At 46.1% G+C, this 22,655-nt stretch overlaps 1 protein-coding gene across 1 annotated transcript in view; it reads left to right on the top strand.

Annotated features, from left to right (window-relative positions):
- Positions 1-22,655, top strand: part of CR1 (complement C3b/C4b receptor 1 (Knops blood group)) — a gene marked incomplete at both ends in the record, with an annotated part of 92,656 nt that overhangs the window by 68,885 nt on the left and 1,116 nt on the right. Inside the window, 5 exons of the mRNA XM_079762068.1 lie at positions 1,415-1,543; positions 7,659-7,835; positions 8,444-8,543; positions 13,774-13,859; positions 20,878-21,270. Of these exons, the coding sequence (XP_079618194.1) occupies positions 1,415-1,543; positions 7,659-7,835; positions 8,444-8,543; positions 13,774-13,859; positions 20,878-21,270 (885 nt within the window). The remainder of the gene's footprint in view (positions 1-1,414; positions 1,544-7,658; positions 7,836-8,443; positions 8,544-13,773; positions 13,860-20,877; positions 21,271-22,655) is intronic.

The following is a 22,655-nucleotide window of genomic DNA, read 5'->3' as shown; positions in this document are numbered from 1 at the left end:
CATATTAGTTTCCTGTCACTGCTGTAACATGTACCTTGCTGGTTAAAATGACACAGGTTTACTCTTTCACAGTTCTGTTCAGAAGTCCAACAAGAGTCTGACAGGGCTAAAGCTATGGTGTTGCCAGGACTGGTGCCTTCTGCAGGCAGGGAATTCCTGACTTGCCTTTACCAGCTTCTGGAGTTGGCTGTCATTCCTTGATTTTGGCAGCATCCAACCTCTGCTTCAGTCATCACCCTCTCCCACGCTGATCTACTGCCTCCCTCTAACAAGGACCCCGTGATTACATTACCCAGTCAAATAACCCAGGGCAGTGGTCAGCAAAGTCATTAGTCAACAGAGCGGCAAACCACGGCTCACGAGCCGCATGTGGCTCACGAGCCGCAGTTTGCTGACCACTGACCCAGGGGAATCTCCCATCTCAAGTTCCTCAATGTGATCACAGCTATAGAACCTCTCATTACATCAGGTAACATATTTTCAGGTTCTAGGAATTAGGACCTGGACATCTTTGAGCTATTATTTAGCCTGCCACACACATCCATTACTCTCATCCTTGAACTCTTAGCCCCATGCTCCAAATATTTCCCACCCTCTATTTTTTTTCATTCCAACAAATGGTAAAACCATTCCTTTAGAATCCTGGGATGAATTAATGATTTTGTTTTTCTCACCACTGACTTTCAGAAGGGAAGTAACCAAAGTTCAATGCAAAAATGGTGTTCATTCCACATCCAGTATCATGTAATTGTCCACTTTATCTAGTCAAGGCCACCACCAAAACTACCCTCAGTGATGGCAACGCCTCCTTGCTGGTCTCTCCAGCCACTATTGCCTTATTCCAGTCCAGTCTCCCTATTACAGACGGAATTATATTTTAAAAATTCAAATCTGATTTAGTCACTCTCTTTTTAAAAAATCGTTCAGTGGCTTGGTATATCTCAACTCAACATAGAGAAATCGGTTCTTCATCGTCCCTGTACCCTGTACATGTTGTCTGTAGCTGTCAACACAGACAGCAGGCATTTAAGGAGCTGACATACCCACGCACGTTTTTGAAGAGGGCACAAGTCAGGCAGGAGCATAAGGGAGTGGAGCCAGGAGAAACCACCCCTGGGACCTGCCCACCCAGGCAGGCAGAACACACAGAGCAACTGAAGTTCTGCTCGACAATGATCATGTGATCCCATTTACGGGACCTGGAGGTGGAGTTTCCACACCAAATTCTCCAGAAACAAAGCAAATTGGGAGCAGGCATGGCCTCCCCCGCCCATTAGGAGGAAGCTGTGGTCAAAAGCTTTTTGTTCAGCAACCCCAACTGCGCTCCCCAGATCCTGGGCGCACAGCCTTGACTATGGTCTGTGTCCTCTGAGCTGCGCTTGGATTTTCTTCCCGCGAAGGAACATCTGGTGACTCTCGGGGAAGATGGGAGCCCATACTTGGGGGAGTCCGGAGCCTCTCTGGCCGCCAGCGCCCTCTCTCTCCTGCTCCGGAGGAGCCCTCCTGGCGGTGCTGATGCTGCTCGCGCTGCCAGCAGCCTGGGGTGAGATGCTGGAGGGGCGTGGGGAGCGGCTCCCGCAGGGAGGCAGCCGCGGGATCCACGGATTCTGGGGTTTCGTTTTCAGGGGGCTCAGCTTGCGAGAGGGCGAGGGCACGGGGCTCTGAGATCCCCTCTGTCCTCAGACCCTCGTGGCCTCAGGGTAGAATCGGGTTCCCCTCTGCAGGGTCTTAAGCGGTCCCCAGCCCGGGGAGAGCGCAGATACTAAGACTGGCTGTGTGAGAACGGGGCGCGGATACTAGTGCCAGAAAGAGGTCTGGGAATGCAACCAGCCTGGGTTTTATTCCTGGAAACTTCTTAACTGCGAGGAAAGTGACTACCCCAGCCAGCGTCCCTTTCCTCTTCTGTGAAATGGGAACACCCATATCCCTACCTCAGGGGATTGCTATCTGAATGGCATAAAGCGTGCCAAGGGTGGAATCCAGTGCCTGTTATTCAATTTCTGTTCCCCAGCCATTAGCTCTGCATGTTTTCATGGGCGTGTTGGGACCAGCAGTGCTGGGAGGTGCGGTTTTCACCCGAAATCTGCCCTGCATCCAGCCAATATTCAGCCCACAGCACCTCCATCATCAACGCGATCACATTGAGAGGCTACAGGAGGGCATATCCCTCGCAGGGCACTTGGGGTTTGGAGAACTAGTGACGCCCCAGAACCCTCAGCGCAGCTGGCCTCCCAGAGAAGGCACCCTGGAAGTGTGGACCCGTTTTAGCCGTGTGTTTGGAACAAAATAAACCCATGATGACTATTATGGAAATTTTGAGGTCATGCCTTCCCTTCCTTCCTTCCTTCTAGCTTTAGGTAAACAACTTCAATGAGGGCCCCTCGCTTCTTATTTTTGGCTTTCCCCAAAGACCTTCTAGTTGCTGGGGCCAATGGGCCACATCTCAGTTGGAGTGACAGTCTGGATTGTTTGCCCAGCCTCTGCTTGACAACTGAGCTTGGCTCTTCCCTGTTAGTAGACACTTTACATTGGTTATTGGATGGCGCCCTCTCTCATGGGAAAAGAAAAACCAGGTTTTCAGAAGAGTTGGTGTTCATGTTTTCTCTCCTCAGACATCAGAAAGTAACCTGTTGGGGGAGGAAATGTAATAGAACCTAAAGTTTTCTTTTCAGAAGAGCAGCGTCCCCAGTAAGTTAAGCCAGCTGTTGTCAGTGCTTGGAAATTGCTGTGGACCTTGTGAGTCTCTGGCTCCCTTCTTACTGGAATATTGTTATAGTCTCCCCCTGTTAACAACCTCAGACACTATTAACTGCCCCTCCCCCCAAGTTATTTTACTAAGGTTATCACACTAGCCTCCGAATGTGAAACAGCCTAAAGTAAGCTAACTAGTGATTTACTTGCCAAAGTAATTTAGATAAAGAAACTGTTGATGGGATGCTGAATGTCACAGCACTTTGGAGTTGAAAAGAAGCCTGAGAGAGCCATGCCTTCAAGGTGGATGCATATAGACCTAGAGGGTGAGGTTTGGTGAAATCTCTATCATTAGGAGACCCGGGTTCTGGTTTGCCCAGGGTCTGCTACATACCAAATGGGGGTCTTGGATCCAGCAAGTCAATTAACATCCCTAACTTTCAGCATCCCTGAGCATAAAATGAGCATATGTGACATGCTGTTATCTGAGAGGGCTATTGCAAATATTGCATGAGGCAGTGCATGTGATAATGTTTTGGAACCCGGAAATCCCTGTGCAGATCTAAGATACCCTGTCTAGGAAGTCACCCAAGACAACCTCAAAGCCACAGGGGGTCTGAAATGGAGCCATCTCAGCTTCAATGATCAGAAAAGGCTGAGTGGAAGGAGCACAGCTTAAGCAGCACGCAAGGAGGGAGTCCAAAAGCAGTTGTACAGGATGATTCACAGGGATATTGATTTATATACCAAGGAGCACACTCAGGAGCATTACTAGTGTTCAGTATAGCAGTCTCTGTTGCCCTCTCCTTGTCCTCAGGTGAGCTCTCACTCTTGTCCCCTGCTGTGTAGAGATGCAAGGTCGAAAGGAGGGGCATACCAGTTTGCTTCTGTGTTTTGTGACATATTTCAGTTTGCACATATATGCTCAGATGAGAAGGTGTGTATGGTGACCATTGGACAGGTAACTTCAGAATTGTCTTGCATAGAAACACTGAGTGAAATAATTCTAATGAGGTGAACTCAAGCAAGTAAGAAAGTAGCATACCTGCCAACACTCCCACACACACAGGCACACAAACACATATACAAGCTCTTTGTCGGAGAAACACTGTCAATCTCATCACAACTGACCAAAGGTTGATAAAAGCAAAAATGTAGAAAGTATTAAGAAACTAGCAATAGATAGCTTTATACCCACCATTACTAACAGAGAAACTCACTGTAACTGTATTTTTGTCTGTTTAAATGTTAGTTAATGATCACATTATATTATAATTAGTAAAGCAATTATGTTTATTTCATCTCTATCCTATTTCTTTAAATTTCTATCATATGTAATATACAATATAAGTATCTAGAACATTTGAGCAAATATGATTAACTAGAGGCCCAGTGCAGGAAATTCATTCACGGGTGGTGGGGGGAGGGGTGGTCCCCTCAGCCCAGCCTGCACCCTCTCCAATTCGGGATCCCTCTCACAATCCAGGACCACTGGCTGCTAACTGCTCACCTGCCTGCCTACCTGATTGCCCCTAACTGGCTTCCCTGCCAGCCTGATCACCATTAACCGCCTCTGCCTGCCGACCTGATTGCCCCTAACTGCCCCCCCCCTGCCAACCTGGTCACCACCAACTGCCCCCCTCACCTGCCGGCCTAGTCACCCCTAACTGCCCTCCCGCCAGCATGGTCATCCCTTACTGCCCACCCTCTGGCCTGATTGCCCCCAACTGTCCCCCTCGGTTGGCCTGGTCACCCTTCACTGACCCCCTTGCTGGCCTAGTCACCCCTCACTGCCCCCCTCTGCTGACCTGGTCACCCCTAACTGTCCCACCTGCCGACCTGGTTGCCCCCAACTGTCCCCCGCTGGCCTGGTCGCCCCTCACTGCCCCCACTGCTAACCTGGTGGCCCCACGCAACCTGCTATTCAGTTGTGTGGTCACTCCTCACTGCCCCCCCTTCCGGTCTGATTGCTCCACACAGCCTGCTATTCAGTCGTCCCTCACTAACCCCCCTGTCAGCCTGGTCACCCCATTCAGCCTGCTGTTCAGTTGTTTGGTCGTCCCTCACTAACACCCCTGTTGGACTGGTCGCTGCACACAGCCTGCTGTTCAGTTGTTTGGTCGTCCCTCACTAACACCCCTGTTGGACTGGTCGCTGCACACAGCCTGCTGCTCAGTCATTTGGCTGTCCCTCACTAACCCCCGTGCCGGCCTTGTCGCCCCACGCAGCCTTTTTGGTCATCTGTTCGGTTGTTCCAGAGGTGATGGCCCCTGGCTCTTTATATATTATAGATTGTTAATTGGGCTTCACTGGCATACCCAAAACACTATACCCACTACAACAGACACACCTTTAAAAAAAATACATCTGATACAGTTACATCAGTTGACTGTATGCTGAGACATACACGTGTCAATCAATTTCAAAACTTGATAATATATCTACTGCTCAAAATTTCCTCAAATGTTTCTAAATTATGCAAAACATTGCTAAATAAGCCATGGGTCAATGAAGAAATCACAATGGCCATAACCAAATATTTTGAACTGAAAAAAATGCATTTGTACACTAGAAACCTATATAATTTTATTAAGCACTGACACCCCAATAAATTTAATAAAGCTAAGAAACAAAAAAACCTGAAAATATGGCACATCAAAACTTTGAGAATACAGTTAAGTCTATGCTCAGAATAAAATAATAATATGAACTAGAGGCCTGGTGCACAAAATTCGTGCACGGCGGGGGTGGGGGGTGTCCCTCAGGCTAGTCTGCACCCTTTCCAATATGGGACCCCTTGAGGGATGTCCGACTGCCCTCTCACAATCCAGGACTGCTGGCTCCCAGCTGTTCGCCTGCCTGCCTTCCTGATTGCCCCTAACCGCTTCTGCCTGCCAGCCTGATCACCCGCTAACCACTCCCCTGCCAGCCTGATTGATGCCTAACTGCTTCCCTGCCAGCGTGTTTGCACCTAACTGCCCTCCCCTTCAGGCCTGGTCCCCCCCCAACTGCTCTCCCCTGCAGGCCTGGGTCCCACCCAACTGCCCTTCCCTGCAGGCCCGGTCACCCCCAACTTCCCTCCTCTGCCAGCCTGGTCACCCCTAACTGCCCTCCCCTACGGGCTTGATTGCCCCCATCTGCCCTCCCCTGCTGGCCTGATCACCTACAACTGCCCTCCCCTGTAGGCCTGGTCCCTCCCAACTGCCCTCCCCTGCTGGCCATCTTGTGCCGGCCATCTTGTGTTCACATGGGGGCAGGATCTTTGACCACATGGGGGCAGCCATCTTGTGTTGGAGTGATGGTCAATCTGCATATTACTCTTTTATTAGATAGGATTCTTATCTCAGAAATTATGTAAAGCTGAAAACAAAAAAAATCTAAGTTACCATCTTAAGAAATTTATTTTTAACTCATCAAATAGGCTCAATAAAATTATTTAAAGGTAAAATAAAAATAAGTACAAAACAATGAATCCAAAAGTTGATTACTTAAAGCCTAATAAAATTGAACAATCTACCCTCCATTATTTAAATTAAGTAATAAGGTGTGTGGAAAGAAATAGAAGATTAATCAAAACAGAAAAGAACCTATTTCTAATGTAAAATACTTTTCCAATAGCTATTTCTTCTTTATTACATACTAGAGGCCTGGTGCATGAAATTCATGCACTTGATGGGATTCCTCAGCCTGGCCTGAGCCCTCTCGCAGTCCGGGAGCACTCAGGGGATGTCCGACTGATGGCTCAGGCCTGATCCCTGGAGCCGGCAGTCAGACCTCCCTTTCACAGTCTGGGCCTAAGCCGGCATTTGGACAAGCTTAGCACTGTTGTGGAGGCGGAAGAGGCTCCTGCAACCACCACTGCCCTTACCAGCCATGAGCCCAGCTCAAGACTTCTGGCTGAGTGGAACTCCCCTTGTGGGAGTGCACTGACCACCATGGGGCAGCACCTGCATTGAGCGTCTGCCCCCTGGTGATCAGTGTGCATCATAGAGACCCCTTATTCTGTCGTTAGGTCAATTTGTATATTAGCCTTTTATTTTCAAGGATTGTTTAATTCTACATGGTATTTTTATTAGTTTAACTTAAACCTTTAGATCTTAAGAAGTAGATGAGTCTAATATTTAATTCAAGATATGCATTATAAAACATAGGCCCCCATAAAGTTCAGTTGTTGAGCTTGGTCTGCAAAACATGCTGAATTTTCCTGTGCTGATATATTGACTTGGCAACATCTTTTAACAGTTGTGACACTACTGAAAGCCAGAGAAGAGGCTGTTGTTCTGCTAGGTCTGGGTGGTCTACTGGGAATTAAGATAGATGGTGAAATGCAAGCACGCTGCTTATTACACAAGAGGATGAGATAAATGAAGCCAGAGCCCAGGAACGTTCTGATTGACTAAACTGTGAAGCTATGAATTAGTTTTTCCTTCAGTGGAAGAACAGATAGATTAGATATATAGATATAGATAGAATAGATATAGATTAGATGTATATTGATGTAGATATAGATATATATTAATTTCCTTCAAAATAGAGGAACTTTTAAAACAGATAGATGCTGTTTTAAAAAGCTCTTTTCTAAAGTTGCTGCTAAGGGAAGCAATCCTTTTACCAGTATTAAAGTGTTCATTTTCTTCTTCAATTACATCTATGAAACATATTGGAGAAAAAGAGGAGGTGGAGCCCTAACCAGTTTGGCTCAGTGGATAGAGCGTCGGACTGCAGACTCAAGGGTCCCAGGTTCAATTCCAGTCAAGGGCATGTACCTTGGTTGCGGGCACATCCCCAGTAGGGGGTGTGCAGGAGGCACCTGATTGATGTTTTTCTCTTATTGATGTTTCTAACTCTCTCTCCCTCTCCATTCCTCTCTGTGAAAAATCAATAAAATAAAGTTAAAAAAAAAAAAAGAGGAGGTGGAGTAGAAGTTTCCTCATTGACTTTGATGTCCCTGTGATCTTGGTCTTCAGGTCAATGCCAAGCCCCACCACATTTTCCATCCGCCATGCCTACAGGACTGACTGATGAGGTGGAGTTTCCCATTGGAACATCTTTGCAGTATAAATGCCGCCCTGGTTACCAGAGGAGAGTTTTCTCTATCACCTGCCTAAAAAACTCGGTCTGGTCAAGCCCTGAAAGCTGTACACGTAAGTAACTCTGGACTGAGAACTCCTCTGTATCAGTGAAACATCCCTAAGAACTGACGCAATTGTTCAAGTTTGGGAATGAAAACCTCTATGACTTGTAAGTTGGCCTAACTAGTAGGTGGGAGAGTTATTAGGTCATATCTTCCTACTGCTTTGAGCTCCTGGCACCTTCATTAAAAGTTCATTTCATAAGAAACTGTCATTATAGGGTATGATTGAGTGAAAATCTCTATTCACTAGGCATCTGCCATTTTCACAACTGAAACTGATATATGACTCAGGAAAGGGGAAAAAAAGTGCAAGTAAGAACAAAAGCCCTGACTGTGAGACCTTTACACTGGTTGAATCACAGAGTAAACACTTTGGTAACAAATAAAGTTTACATTTTCCTGGAAGGCATGAGATGAGGATTGGATAGAACTGGAGGGGTGGTCTTTTTGAAAGTGGTGCTTAGTAGGTGGCTGATTTTGAGACAGTCTTGTGAAATTCCCCAATGTGGTGGAATCTGTAGAACTACAAATGTTCTTCAGTAAGCTACAGCCCGGTTGGGTCTTTACTAAGTTCAAGGAATTCTACCCCAGTCCCCAAATTCTGCTTCTTTCCCATAGGTAAATCATGTGAAACTCCTTCAGAACCCATCAATGGCAAAATGGAAATAACTGGAGAAGCCAAGTTTGGATCAGTTATTAAATATTCTTGTAATGAAGGGTGAGTTTGCAGTAGCATTTGGGGGTTGGGGGAAGGGTGACAGTTCAAAAATTGTAACACCAATTTCTAAACAATAGCATTAGATAGGAGAGTCAAACTACCTATCCATTAACACAAACCAATAGGATTTCTAAGTGGAGGTGGTAGCTTCAATCCAGGCATTTAAATACCCTTGAAAGGATTAAGCATATATTTCAAAAATAGAAAAAAAAAGTCTAGAAAATGGGGTGGGGTGGGGTGGGGAGGGAGGTGCCGGTTGCACACCAAATTAATGCACATAAAACCAAGTGAAGCATTCATTAGATGGGGAGGACCAGCTCTCTAAAGAAGCAAATGGAACAAACACTGGCTGACCCACAAATATGTTCTCTCCTCAAAGCAACAAGAGCTGGGGATGGTGGATTGAAGGGGAGGTGGGAGTGATTTGTTTGGGAGGATGGAGCAGGTGTGAGGACTGGTCAGATCTGGATTGCTATAGCACCTCTCCAGCAGTGCTCACAGTGCAAGCATCATGCTGTGGACATATTCTTGGCGTAGCCTCGGGGGAGGCATCCCATTTAGGAAAGAAGTAGGGAGACTGCTTCACCTTATATTAACTTTTGCTTTGTTTTGTTTGTTTTTTTGTTTTTGCTTACTTAAAATACATACAAAATAATATAAGTGAACAATTAAAATAGGGGTAACAATAAAAGGAGCTCCAGTGTATACACTACTCACCTTAAGATATATTATTAGTACCGTTGAAGTCTCCTGTGTGCCCTCCCCAATTCTCATTCCTCCACCAACAGGACCTCTCCAGAAGTAAGCACCATTCTGAATTTTATGTTTTTCATTCCCTGGAGTTTCTTTTTTATCTCCTCCTATGCATAGTTGTATATGTATTTTTAAAATACATTTTTATTGATTTCAGAGAGGAAGGGAGAGGGGGGGAGAGAGAGAAACATCAATGATGAGAGAGAACCATTGATCGACTGCCTCCTGCATGCCCAGCACTGGGGATCTAGCCAGCAAAATTTCTGAATGGATCAGGTAGGGAGCAGCTATAGGATTAAGCCTTGGACTGACCTGTAGCAGGGCAACAAACAAGACCCAGCCTGGAGGGCACAGCTCTCCTAGCATAATTAAGCCAGACAGGTAATTCCTTCCTAAGTAGCTAATGGGCTATGGGAGGTGCAGCAAGTGTTGCCAAAACAAGAACAATTGTATACATATTAATCTACCTTTGTTTTAACGCAATGGCTTGCAGGCTGGATCTTTCTGTGTCCTCATCCAGGCATGGGAGATCAACCAAGCCCCAGCTGTATTCTCTTTGTCTGTCTCCTTTGATCCTTCACCGCCCCTCCTCAGGTTCACCCTTGGCTATGCTGGTGCAGCACAAACCAGATATTGAGTTGAAATTTAAAAAAAAAAAAGGAGTATGGGAGACTCCAAGATTTTTGGTTTGATTTGAAAGAAGGAAATACCACAAATGGAATAGAAGTATTTTTTTTTCCTAACACTCAACACTAAATGGCATATGTACTTTTTAAATTTTTAAAAAATAATTCTTTATTGTTGAAAGTATAACATATGTCCCCTTATTCCCCCCATTGACCTCCTCCAGCCCACCCCGCCACAGGGGCATACATATTTTTAATGGCTGCTACCCTGGTGTGTTAAAATTTTTAAATATTATTCCCAACTGAAATTATTATTAATCACATATATAAAACGAAGAGACATACATACATATATACATACATACACTACAAGATGGAAAAACGTTTTAACTAGAATTCTTTTTAGGATAGACATACTATCTTAGGAAGGTGAAACTCCTAAGGGGCTGTTCTGTGCAAGGCAAAGGGGAGAAGTTGCTTGTTACTGCAGAGAAGCAGGAATAGAAAGACAAGGGAGGAAGAGAATAAAATGCGAAATGGCACCCACTCCCCAGGTAACAGCTCCCTAAAATGCCCCCAAATAAACAAAAAAATGCTTTGATCAAGTGGGTTTAGGGAGAGACATATAGAGGACAGGGCTTTGCTGCTGGATAAACTGGAGTGCAGAGCCCTGAGGCAGCAGGGCAGACCCTGGAGGCAGAAGCAGAGGGAAATGGGGGCAGTAAGCCAGGACACACAGACATCTGGGGGTAAAGGACTCACACAGCTGTGACTTACAGGGCCCAGTCCAGTTTCACCACCTCTACCTGACAGTTGATATACATGTTCCGTGTATATCTCTTTCTAGAAAAGACTGAGGGAATTTACTCTGAGCCCTCGCCACCCCAACATGGTTCACAGACCAGCAGGGTCTGCATCTCCTGGGGGCTTGTCACAAATGCAGAATCCTCATACCACTGAATCAGAATCCGTTTTCACAAGATCCTCGGGTGATTTCCATGCAAATGGAACTCTTGAGAAGCACTGCTCTAAACCATGAACCATGCTAGTTTCTGTAATACAGCGTTTAGATCGTTTTTCTGTACATTTCCCATCTTTTTCTACAATGAATAGCTATTAACTTTTATAACCAGCTTCTAAAGAGTTAATACTACAGCCTCCAGTTTCAGGACAAGATGGGAAGACTCACTTTTCCCTGCCTGTCTCTGTACATATAACTAAATACCCTGGAAATAGTTCAAATGCAACTATTAAAAGGAACACAACATTTGGAAAGAGGTGGATGGTCTAAGGACCACAGAACTTAAAGAATGACAGCACTGTGAGTTCCGTGGGCTTTCTCTCATACTGGGTGCTGTGCTGGAAAGGAGTATAAGCTGGAAGTAGCAACAGGCAGAGAAAGAGAGAAAGAGAGAGAGAGAGAGAGAGAGAGAGAGAGAGAGAGAGAGAGAGAGAGAGAGAGAGAACAAACCAGAGAAGAGAAGAGAAAGAGGGAGAAGAATTGCTCTCTGGTCATAGGACTGGGAAAGGGGAAACCAGGCAGGACATAGTGGTGAGACCCATGCTTAGTGGCAATGGTGGTGCAATCTGCACATGTTAGCAGCATAAGCAGAAACCAGGATGGAGGGAGGCTGTCCTTCCCATGTCCCACACCCATGTCCCACACCCACGAAGGCAGCAGGTCCACTCCATGCCTACTCCACCGACAGCTGTGTCCATAGTAGATTATTCTAGGTGGTTTCTCGGAGAAACCTCCCATGCCCATGTCTCCTGGTCCTCTACCCAGCAGCGAAAGACAGTCTAGATAAATGTCTCCTTCTCCTGTTGGCACCAACACATAGGAAGTGGGAAGCTCTTCCTCACCAGAAAGCCAGAGAACAGGCCAGAGAGTTTATTCTCCATCTCGAGGGTTGGACATCCCCCATTCCCCATCTAGTGACATCAGGCAGCCCAGCAGAGCACCTTCACTCCCACAGGCAGCAGGGACACATCCAGAACTTAGCGGAGCCAGAAGAATGAAGCAGACCAGAATGGCATTACAAGGCTCAGAAGTCTGAGTTTTCATTGGAACTAAAACTCACAAAAGGAGGACAGAATCTACCCAATAACTAAATGACATCCACTGCTGTCACACTTTACATTTATCTCTGATTGGCTTATTTTGCTGTTTGAATAAAGCTTGCACTGGTACACACACACACACACACACACACACACACACACACACACAGACACACACACACACTCACACACTAGAGGCCCAGTGCATGGATTCATATATCAGTGGGATCCCTTGGCATGGCCTGTGCCCTCTCGCTATCCGGGACCCATAGGGGATGTTGGAGAGTTGGTTTTGGCCCGATCCCTACAGGCCAGGTTGAGTAACCCCACCAGTGCATGAATTCATGCACCGGGCCTCTAATATGCATAAAAGATCTTTGGTTAATCTCTTCCCACTCTCCCCCCTTCCCTCTGAAATTCATCAGTCTGTTCCATGTTTCCATGCCTGTGCATTGAGCATATGCCCCCTGGTGGTCAGTGTGCGTGATAGCTACTGGTCGAACAGTGGGCCGATTGCTTAGGTTTTTATATAAATAGATAGATAGATGGCATTGTTCTAACTATACCAGATAACACTTGACTATTATTTGATACTAGAGGCCCGGTGCATGAAAGTTCATGCACTGGATGGGGGGCCCTCACCCAGCTTGCCCCCCTCTCACAGCCCAGGAGCCCTCAGGGGTGGGAGGCAACCCAGCGATCAGGGGAAGGCGACGCCCCATCACACCTCTGCTGCTGCCAATGCTGGCAGTGCAAGCCTCAGCCGGCCCTGGTTACCTGAGCCTCGGGCAGCCCTGGGTGGCTGAGCAGCCACCATCTGAGACTTGCCTGTGCTTCAGACCTGCCTTGGGAGGCTGGGAAGCCGCCATCCAAGGCATGCCTGCGTCTCTGGCTGGCCCTAGGCAGCTGAGGGGCTGAGGGGACTGGGGGGCTCTGGAGACAGGCGTGTGGAGTAGCCAGGCCCACCTGAGGGTGGTCCCGGCCTTATTGCGTGCCCACCGCCCCAGTGGGGCTGAGGGGACTGGGCGCTGCCATCTTGTGGCTGTGGGCGCCACCATCTTTGAGGGCATGGCAGTCATTTAGTATATTCTCTCCTTCTTGGTTGTGGGTGCTGCCATCTTTGAGGGCGGGCAGTCAATTAGCATATTCCCTCCTTATTGGCTGTGGGCACCGCCATCTTTGAGGGCGGGGCAGTCAATTAGCATATTCCCTCCTTATTGGCTGTGGGCACCACCATTTTGCAACAGTGTGAGGCTCAATTAGCATATTCCCTCTTTATTAGATAGGATTATTTGTCTCAATTTGTAATAGTATCAAGTTTGGCCCTATCTATACCAATTCTCGTGAGTGGGTCAGCCCAGCATTCCATCACTACACAGAGCTTCTGTTGAAGTAAATATAAATATCATTAATTTTTCTAAATTTTATGGCACACTTTAAACAGTTTGGGGCATACTAATTGAGAATTTCTACCTTTAATATTTAAAATATGGGATTCGTGTTCAAATCTTTGTTCTGCTTGGATTTCCTTTGGTTCTACTTTGATGAATCTTATTTACCTTAGATTTACATAAAAATGTATCTGAAGTTGATAAAGAAGAGAGATTCCATCCAGTTTAGAAGGTGTAAAGGAGAAAATTTACAAGTCCCAATACAGACATAAACTTTGAGAAATTGATAGTTTGACAGAAGGAAATTGTTGTTCTGAATTCTTCAAGATGGTGGTCTCTTGTAAATAACAATCTAAGCAGCAACATTAGAATGTAACATTCATTATCCTTTGCCTCTAGATACCAACTCATTGGTGAAACTTCTAATTATTGCAGCATCGTAGGCAATACTGTCGCCTGGGAAAATGAAGTACCTGTTTGTCAGAGTGAGTTGAAATCTTCTTTTCTATTACCTTTACCAGTAGAGTCTAAGTTTCCACCTGAATTTATAAAAATTTGAATTGAATTCCTTTTGTGCATTCTGTCCTTCAGATAGTTGAAGACAGCGCTACTGTCCTCAAAGTACTTGTGGGTTTCCCGGCAACTGTTTAAGTTCTTCCTTATCTCAGGATGTGCCTTTTGTGAATCTGGGGACTTAAAGGCATAAAAGCCTCTAAAATGTATTTCTACTTCAGTTAATTTGGAATTAGGTTGGTTCTACCATCCCCAGTATAATAACCATTCTGCTTGGCAAATAAATATAGAATGATAAAGCGATGCTCTCCAAGGTAATGAAGCTGTGGAAGAATCAACACCCTCATGTTCGAGGGTTCAACAAGCCTCAAAAGTGGGTACATACAAAAGTAGAAGTAGAATTCTGCTTCTTAGAATTCACACTGAGGAAATAAACACAGCTTTCTGCAAGGAGTTCACTGTAAACTCGTCATTGCTGCATTCTTTATAATAGTGAAATTGTTCTGGTGACCTAAATGTACTACTTGTTTCAAAATATGGTTTAGAAAGAATCTACCAAAAGGAAAGAAACATGATAAAAATAACTACATAGGATTTCCTAAGGAACATAAAATAGCCATGCAGCATTAGAAGAAATAAATCTGTACACTGGAATTTTATTCAGCCATAAAAGAAAAATATCTTGAAGAAGCACTTAATGACATATAAAGATGTTTATTATATCTACTAGAGGCCTGGTGCATGAAATTCATGCATGGGGGGGGTTGTCCCTCAGCACAGCCTGCACCCTCTCCAATCTGGGACCCCTTGAGGGATGTCCGACTGACCATTTAGGCCCGATCGGGGGCAATCGGACATCCCTCTCACAATCCATGACTGATGGTTCCCAACCGCTCGCCTGCCTGCCTGCCTGATTGCCCCTAACTGCTTCTTTCTGCTAGCCTAATCACCCCCTAACCATTCTCCTGCCAGCCTGATTGATGCCTAACTGCTCCCCTACTGATCCGATTGCCCCTAACTGCCCTCCCCTGCTGGCCTGATCACCTTTAACTGCCTTCCCCTGCTGGCCTGGTCGCCCCTGACTGTCCTCCCTTTCAGGCCTGGTTGCCCCCAACTGCCCTCCCCTGCTGGCCTTATCCCTTCCAACTGCCCTCCCCTGCAGGCTTGGTCCCCCCCAACTGCCCTCCCCTCATGGCCTGGTCGCCCCTAACTGCCCTCCCCTGCCAGCCTGGCCCCCCGCAACTGCCCTCCCCTGCAGGCTTGGTCCCCCCCAACTGCCCTCCCCTCATGGCCTGGTCGCCCCTAACTGCCCTCCCCTGCCAGCCTGGCCCCCCGCAACTGCCCTCCCCTGCAGGCTTGGTCCCCCCCAACTGCCCTCCCCTCATGGCCTGGTCGCCCCTAACTGCCCTCCCCTGCCAGCCTGGCCCCCCGCAACTGCCCTCCCTTGCAGGCCTGATTGCCCATAACTGCCCTCCCCTGCAGGCCTTGGTCCCCCCCAACTGCCCTCCCTTGCCGGCGTGGTCCCTCCCAACTGCCCTCCCCTGCAGGCCTGGGTCCTACCCCAACTGCCCTCCCCTGCAGGCCTGGCCCCCCCGCAACTGCCCTCCCCTGCAGGCCTGGTCCCCCCCAACTAACCTCCCCTGCAGGCCTGAGTCCCCCCCACAACTACCCTCCCCTGCTGGCCTGATCACCCACAACTGCCCTCCCCTGCCAGCCATCTTGTGGCGGCCATCTTGTGTCCATATGGGAGCAGCCATCTTTGACCACATGGGGGCGGCCATCTTGTGTGTTGGAGCGACAGTTAATTTTCATATTACTTTTATTAGATAGGATTTGATGTGAAAAAAAAAAAAATCAGATGCCAAAACAGTTTGTATGGCAATAGCTCATTTTGTTATATTGGAATAGAGTGAGTCAAACAGAAGACGCCACAGTCAGAGGGCCAGATTTGGAGTCTTCATTGCAAACGCAGGCGGCTGCGAGAGGACTAATGCCTCTCCAAAACCTCTCGGCCCTGTATGAACTTAGGGGATAGCTTATAAAGGCAAACAAACAAACAAACAAACAAAAAAAAACCCTGTGCTGGGATGGGGAGACCACATCTAAAGGCCTGGCTTGGCACCAGTGCTGATAACTCCGTCTCGGGGTTGTGTATTTTTCATGGTTTATGGCATCTCTAAAATGGGAGTCGTACTTAGGTAAACAAGTCTTGCAGGACCAGATAATTCAAAGGGGGCAGTGACTAGACTATAGGCTGACAAGAATGTACTGGCACAGATTCAGATTGTTAGCCCCTCCCCCAAAATGTCTTATTTTCCTCATTATTCGCAAAAGCGTGCCTACAAAGGTAGAAATAGCAGAGTTACTTCTATCAGGGAGGCTATCTGGTTCAGTTACTTCCTGGAATTAACAGAACAAAGGACCATGTGTGTTTAGTGGAAAATTTAAACCACGGTTCTTACAAAATGGAGGTTACAGGAACAAGATGGAGTGCCTATGGTTCAGATGGAGGGCAAGGCACAGGATGGAGTCAGTCCTTTCAAGACCCATTGTTCAATTTTATTACAAGATCATACATCTATGCGTATTTCTATATTTTCATCTCTATCTCTATTCTGTAACCATTTTTATATCCAAACCCCAGTAACTTCTTTTAAGCCTCTTTGGTGAAGGCTGGGGGGGTGGGGGAGGGAGTTTCCTATACCTTTTGGCTGTGTAGCAGGGTGCTTCCTCAAGAAGATCCAGACTCCCATTTCCTCAGGCTCCTCTGTGTGTGTGAACTGGTTCTCAGTCTGGGAATCGGCTGGTGAAGAACCACTCTCCTTTACAGTGCTTCACGTCAGACTTCCGGCCACCAGACCTAGATCTCTTCTGCTCATACCAACCTGAGTTCACTCTACATCTACTTCATTTCTTGAGACTCCATGATCAATGAACTGATGACAAAGGTCTCTGCAGATAAATCATTCTGATTTGTTTCAATGGCCTCTGGCAGTTAAGGGCTGCCACTGGGCCTCTGGCATTCTGAGGTCCTGTCATCCCTCTTGAACTCAGGGAACTTGGTTCAATAGCAACTGTTTCCCACTGTCATTCCGACAGTGGGAATGGCCTACATAGAGGAACCATAGAGTTCTTCAAAGATGCGGAAACTCCTACATGAATGTATTTCTCAAAGCCTTAGGTGAAAGATCCCTCTTTCACCCATCCCCCCACCCCCACCGGATGGACTTAGTTAAGGAGCCTATGCACAGTTCTTACAAAATGAATGCCCTGGAGCATTCTCAGAGCCCTGGACCATTGTGATGCCAGGTGGGTTCTCGGCTTCATGCAGGAAGGAATTCAAAACTTGAGCCGGACAGAAGAGGTTAAAATGGAGAAGCAGGTTTTATTGAGCAGACAGGACACACAGGAAAAGCCACTCCTCAGACAGAGGGGTGGACTCCCCTCAGGAGAGAAGGAAGAGGACCCAACCATCTCTGGTCGTTGAGCTTATACCTGTCTGTAGTTCCTATGGAAAATTGCTGGGACGGGGAAACAGAGTGGGGAAAGTCGGGATTAACCATTACAAGGTATATTTTGTGGTCTGTTTCCCTTTGATGGTATAGGTAAGTGATGGGTATGGCTGAGTAGCTAGTCATCAGTCTTTGCAGGAATGTCCTTGGTTCCGGGGTCCCTCATGGTCTGCTTGCATCTCCGTGTCGGGCAGCACGGAGCAGGCCCCTGGCTTCACTTTGTTTGGCTTTAGTTCATTTATATCGTTTTCCTGCCCCTCTCCTATATGAATAGGATATCTGCCCCTGAGGTATTTTAGCAAAGTTCTGGTCTCTCAACTTCACTCAGCACTCAAACTATCACACTGAATTCAGAATCTCACTTCTTCGGGTTCATTTGCACCTCTCATGAGTCATAATTTTTATCCCCCACCCCCACCCCACCCCTATTCCTGCCAGGAATTGAATCTGGTGAGAGCACTAGAAACGATGTGAGGTGGTAGGGGTAGGTCCTGAGGAAGATCATCGAGTGTTACCATTTGCGTGGCCAGGTTTAGTAAATAAAAAATATTCTATACCCAGGTAAATCTGAATTTCAGATAAGCAACAAGTATTTTTGCAGTATAAATACTCGTATATGCCATGCAGCCCGGCCCGCATGACTCAGTGGTTGAGTGTCGATCTATGAACCAGGAGGTCAGGGTTTGATTCCCGGTCAGGGCATATGCCTGAGTTGCAGGCTCAATCCCCAGTGGGGTGTGTGCAGGAGGCAGCCAACCAATGATTCTCTCTCATCATTGATGTTTCTCTCTCTCTCCCTCTCCCTTCCTCTCTGAAATAAATAAAAATATATTTTTCAAAAAATTAATAAATATATATATATATATATATATATATATATATATATATATATATATACCATGCAATTCTGAGATATAATTATACTTGGAAATGTTTACTTTTTTCTGAAATTCAAACTTAACGGACTACCAATACTTCCTCTGGCAGCCCTGTCAGGGCAGCTACGTCAGGAGGGTCCATTAGACTTTCTTCAGGGAAGAGGAGTCTCGCCTCCTCAGACAGGGGAGGAGGAGCTACTTCTCCTCGCAAAGGACAACCCAGCAGAATTCCCAGGTTCCAGGCACTCAGCTGCATTAGCATCTGTCCGGACATCTCCATCTCAGTTTTCAGAATCCTCTTCCAAGCAGTGCTCCGACTTTAGCACACAGACCCTGTGACATGGTGAGAATCAGCCACAGGACTAGATGTTGGGTTAGTTTTTTCAGAAAGCTTGGCCCTGTGGCTACAGGGCACAAGTGTTCTTTTAGGCCAGAGACAGAAGCTTTCAGAGCCAGACCTTGAGCAGGAATTTCAAACTTTGAACCCATCACTTTCATTCTCTCAGGTTTTTAAAACAAGCACCCAAGCCCACTCTATGCCTTCCCTAGACTATCCTAGGACAGCCACCACTTAGTCACTCAAAGCTTTGCTCCCATGTTTACAGATGGTAACTCGGGGATCTTCTGTCCCTGCATGCCATCAACTATTTGTGTGTCCCTTTCCACGATCAGCATTAACATGAATTCTTCTTTTAAAATATATTTTTATTGATTTCAGAAAGGAAGGGAGAGGGAGAGAGAGACAGAAACATATTGAGAGAGAATCATAGATCAGTGCCTCCTGTACACCCCCTACTGGGGATGAGCCTGCAATCCGGGCATGTGCCCTGACCAGGAATCAAACCCTGACCTGGTTCATAGGTCAGTGCTCAAACTCTGAGCTACTCTGGCCAGGCAACATGAATTCTTAAATATAATCATATTAAAGAACCAAGCCCAGATTCCTCTGTTACCCTGGGACAAATATTGGTCCAAATATGGAAGCAGAACTCCTATCAGTGTTAGGAAATAAGAGATTTGTTATGAAATTAGACCTTGCGGTGTGAGGAGCTGCTCTAACAGATGAGAAACACCAGTCATCGAGTGCCTGGGAGTCGGCGCTTTCAGGAAGCTAAGCTCACCTGGCTGCTGGCATGGAGCTGGGAAGGGCTCATGCAGAGAGCGGTCTTGTTGGCTCTTCACAGCTGCTGCTGCTGTCAGTTAACAGGGACGCATGTGACCGTGGGGAGGAATCAGTGCAGGTGAGCGGGACCAGCGTTTGCAGAGAGCTGGATGCAAACATAGGGAGAGCGAGAACAAACAGGGACCCCTGGCTCCTCTTCATCTGTCCCCTGGTCACCTCCAACCAAGAATGACCTTCAGAGGAGAATGGCTGTTGCTTCACTTCTGCCTCTCAAATTTCAGGCCCATTTCTCAAGCTCCAACCCTAACCTAGAGCCACGCAGGCAAAGTAAGTCTGGGGAACCTGGTTCCAATTAGCCTGGGTGACACTGTACAAAACCACTAGATGAATAAAACTTTTATCTTCCTCTCCCCCTTCCCCCGCCTCCTCCTGGCCCACTTCTATCCCCCTTTGTAGCTTTCTCTGTCTTCTTAAATTATTATTGGTAATTTATATTTTCATTTATATCATTTAGGTTTTCAAAATGTTTAACATACAGTTGTCTACAGTTTCATAAATATTCTCATGTGTATGTAAATATATTCAAATTCTATTTCTTACTGCTGTATATCTGTGTTGTCTCTCCTTATACTTTTTTTAATTGATTTTTTAAACTTTTTTATTGAGAGTATTACAGATGCCCCCTTTCCTTTCCTGTTGCCCCCTTCACCCAGTTCCTGTCCCACCCTAGACTTTCACCACCCTATTGTCTGTATCCATAGGTAATGCATAATGCATATAAGGTCTTTGTTTAATCTCCTTCCTCCCATTCACCCTGCTTCCATCTGAGATTCCTCAGTCTGTTCCATGTTCTCATGCCTCTGATCCTATTTTATTCATCAGTTTATTTTGTTCATAGATTTCTTGTTTGTTTATTTTGATTTTTAGATTCAACGGTTGATAGATATGTATTTGTTGCCACTTTATTGTTCATATTTTTTATCCTTTTTTCTTTTCCCTCTTCTTTTTTCTCTCCTTAAAGAATACCCTTCAACATTTCATGTAATACTGGTTTGGTGGAGATTGACTCCTTTAGCTTTTTCTCCTTATACTTTTTTTTTTATTAAGGGTATTTTTTATTTATTATTAAGCTATACTGGTCTCATTTATAACAAAAATGAAAATTAAGAAGGAAGTTGGAAAGAGTAGGGGGGAAACTGTGTAAACTATGATATAATCAAAGAGTTATTTGTAATGAAAAGAATGTGAATTGTATTACTATATGGATATGTTCATAGGAAATCATCTAAGTAGGAAAAGCAGAGTTATGCTTTTCATTATGCCCACCTAAGTTACAACTTTGGAAAACCTAATCTATATGTTAGCAAAGATGAAAAGCAAATAACAAGTGTAAAAACAGTAACCGTTTAGTGACATTGGATTGCTCTCAGTCGTTATTTCAATTCACTATTATGTCAATGGCTTTCCCTTTTCCCAGGTATTCAATGTGAGCCACCACCACCCATCGCCAACGGAGATTTCTTTAGCAACAGCCGAGAAGATTTTCCGTATGGAATAGTGGTGACCTATCACTGCAACCCTGGGATTGGAAGGGACAAGTTTGAACTCGTGGGCGAGAAGTCCATATATTGCACCAGCAAAGATCAAGTGGGCATCTGGAGCGGCCCCGCCCCTCAGTGCATCGTACCTAATAAATGCACGCCTCCGCACGTTGAGAATGGAATAAGGGAATCTGCAAACAGAAGCTTGTTCTCCTTAAATGAAATCGTGAGCTTTAGGTGTCAGCCTGGCTTTGTCATGAAAGGCCCCTCCAGTGTGCGCTGCCAGGCCCAAAACAGATGGGAGCCCGAGTTGCCCAGCTGCTCCCCGGGTGAGTCTGACTGAGGCTTCGAGGGGGCCTGCAGGTGCCAGGAGCTGTGGGAGGATCCCCAGATTAGTGTTTCTTCTGGGAGGAAGATTGTGGCGAGCAGTGTGAGTAAACATTCTAGGGGTGAAGCATGAATCTAAGAAGATGTGTATGTATATGTGTGTGTGTTCAAGTTGAGAAACAAAGCAAAATCTGGGCACAGAATGTGAAGTTCCCTTAGGATTCTTAGAGAGGCTAGATAATGTGCACGATTAAACAGATCCTAACTTGCAAACTGAAGACTGAAACCCAAATCTGCCTGACTCTAGAGCCATGGAAATCAAAACCACTCTAGATTGCTCAAGGAGTGGGGGATTTAGGGCAGATAACAGGATATAGGATATTGGAAGGTTGGAAAGAGCAAAAGGAGAAGGGCTGTTTGCAGGGAGCAGGAATCTGCTGTTGGCTCGGGACTGAAGAACCCATGCCCGCACTCACTGCTGAAACACACTGAGCAGCCCTCCCCTCTAGTGCTGGCCCCGGGACCAGGATGCAGCTGAGATCGCTGGAGCCAAAGCCATTATCGCTAGACACTAAGTCGCTACTGCTAACTAAGAGCCATCAACACTGCTACTTCCTGAGCCTCCTCTAGAAGAAGAATGGCTTTTGTCATCTTCCCACCTTTGAATTTGTTATATATTCCAGCAGTTGACAGAGTCTAACCAGAACTCAGCTGGCCAGGGAGATAAGCAATTATAGTTTGCAGGCTTCTGGCCCCAACAGTCAAAGGAGAATGCAAAGGTGTGAGGCTGGGAGTTCACAGGGATTTAACCCTTTGCACTCGCTTGCTTTTTTCTAGATTCCTTTATTCTAATGCTAACCGTGTCGAGTCACACTCGACATCCGAGTGCAAAAGGTTAACCCACACAGCACTTAAATATCACATCACTGTGCATTTATTAACCAAGGAGGCAGAGGGGTAGTGAGCCCTGAAAATGGGTTTTTAGAGCCTCAGAGTATTTTCAAAGTCCTTAAGGGAGTCATTCCTCTGGTCTAGTCTCCCATCTTATACCTGAGCAAGCTGAAGTCCAGAGAGGGGACCTGACCTGCTCTAAGTCAAAAGGAAATGGTGTTTCATTTTGCTGCAGCTTTATACAATTTATTTGAGACTCAAGTGTGTTTTGATTGAGTTAAAACCAATTGTGTAAAGAGACAGTCAGAGACTCAGTTACAAAATGCTGTATTGCAAGATGCGCTTTCATTATGAGGGCAGTACTTATTTTTAGAAGATTTTGTTCAGTGGTTGCCCATCTTCTCATTGGAATGAAAGAAGAACTCCAGGTCTTTGCTTTATATAGCATCTGGCTATATAAAGAAGAGGCTGGGAGTTCTTCTCCAACCCATGTCAG

This window comes from Cnephaeus nilssonii, assembly GCF_951640355.1.
Source record: "Cnephaeus nilssonii genome assembly, chromosome: 21".
NCBI lineage: Eukaryota > Metazoa > Chordata > Mammalia > Chiroptera > Vespertilionidae > Cnephaeus > Cnephaeus nilssonii.
The sequence above is the reverse complement of the archived record's forward strand: the minus strand, read 5'-3'. Positions and strand labels throughout refer to the sequence as shown.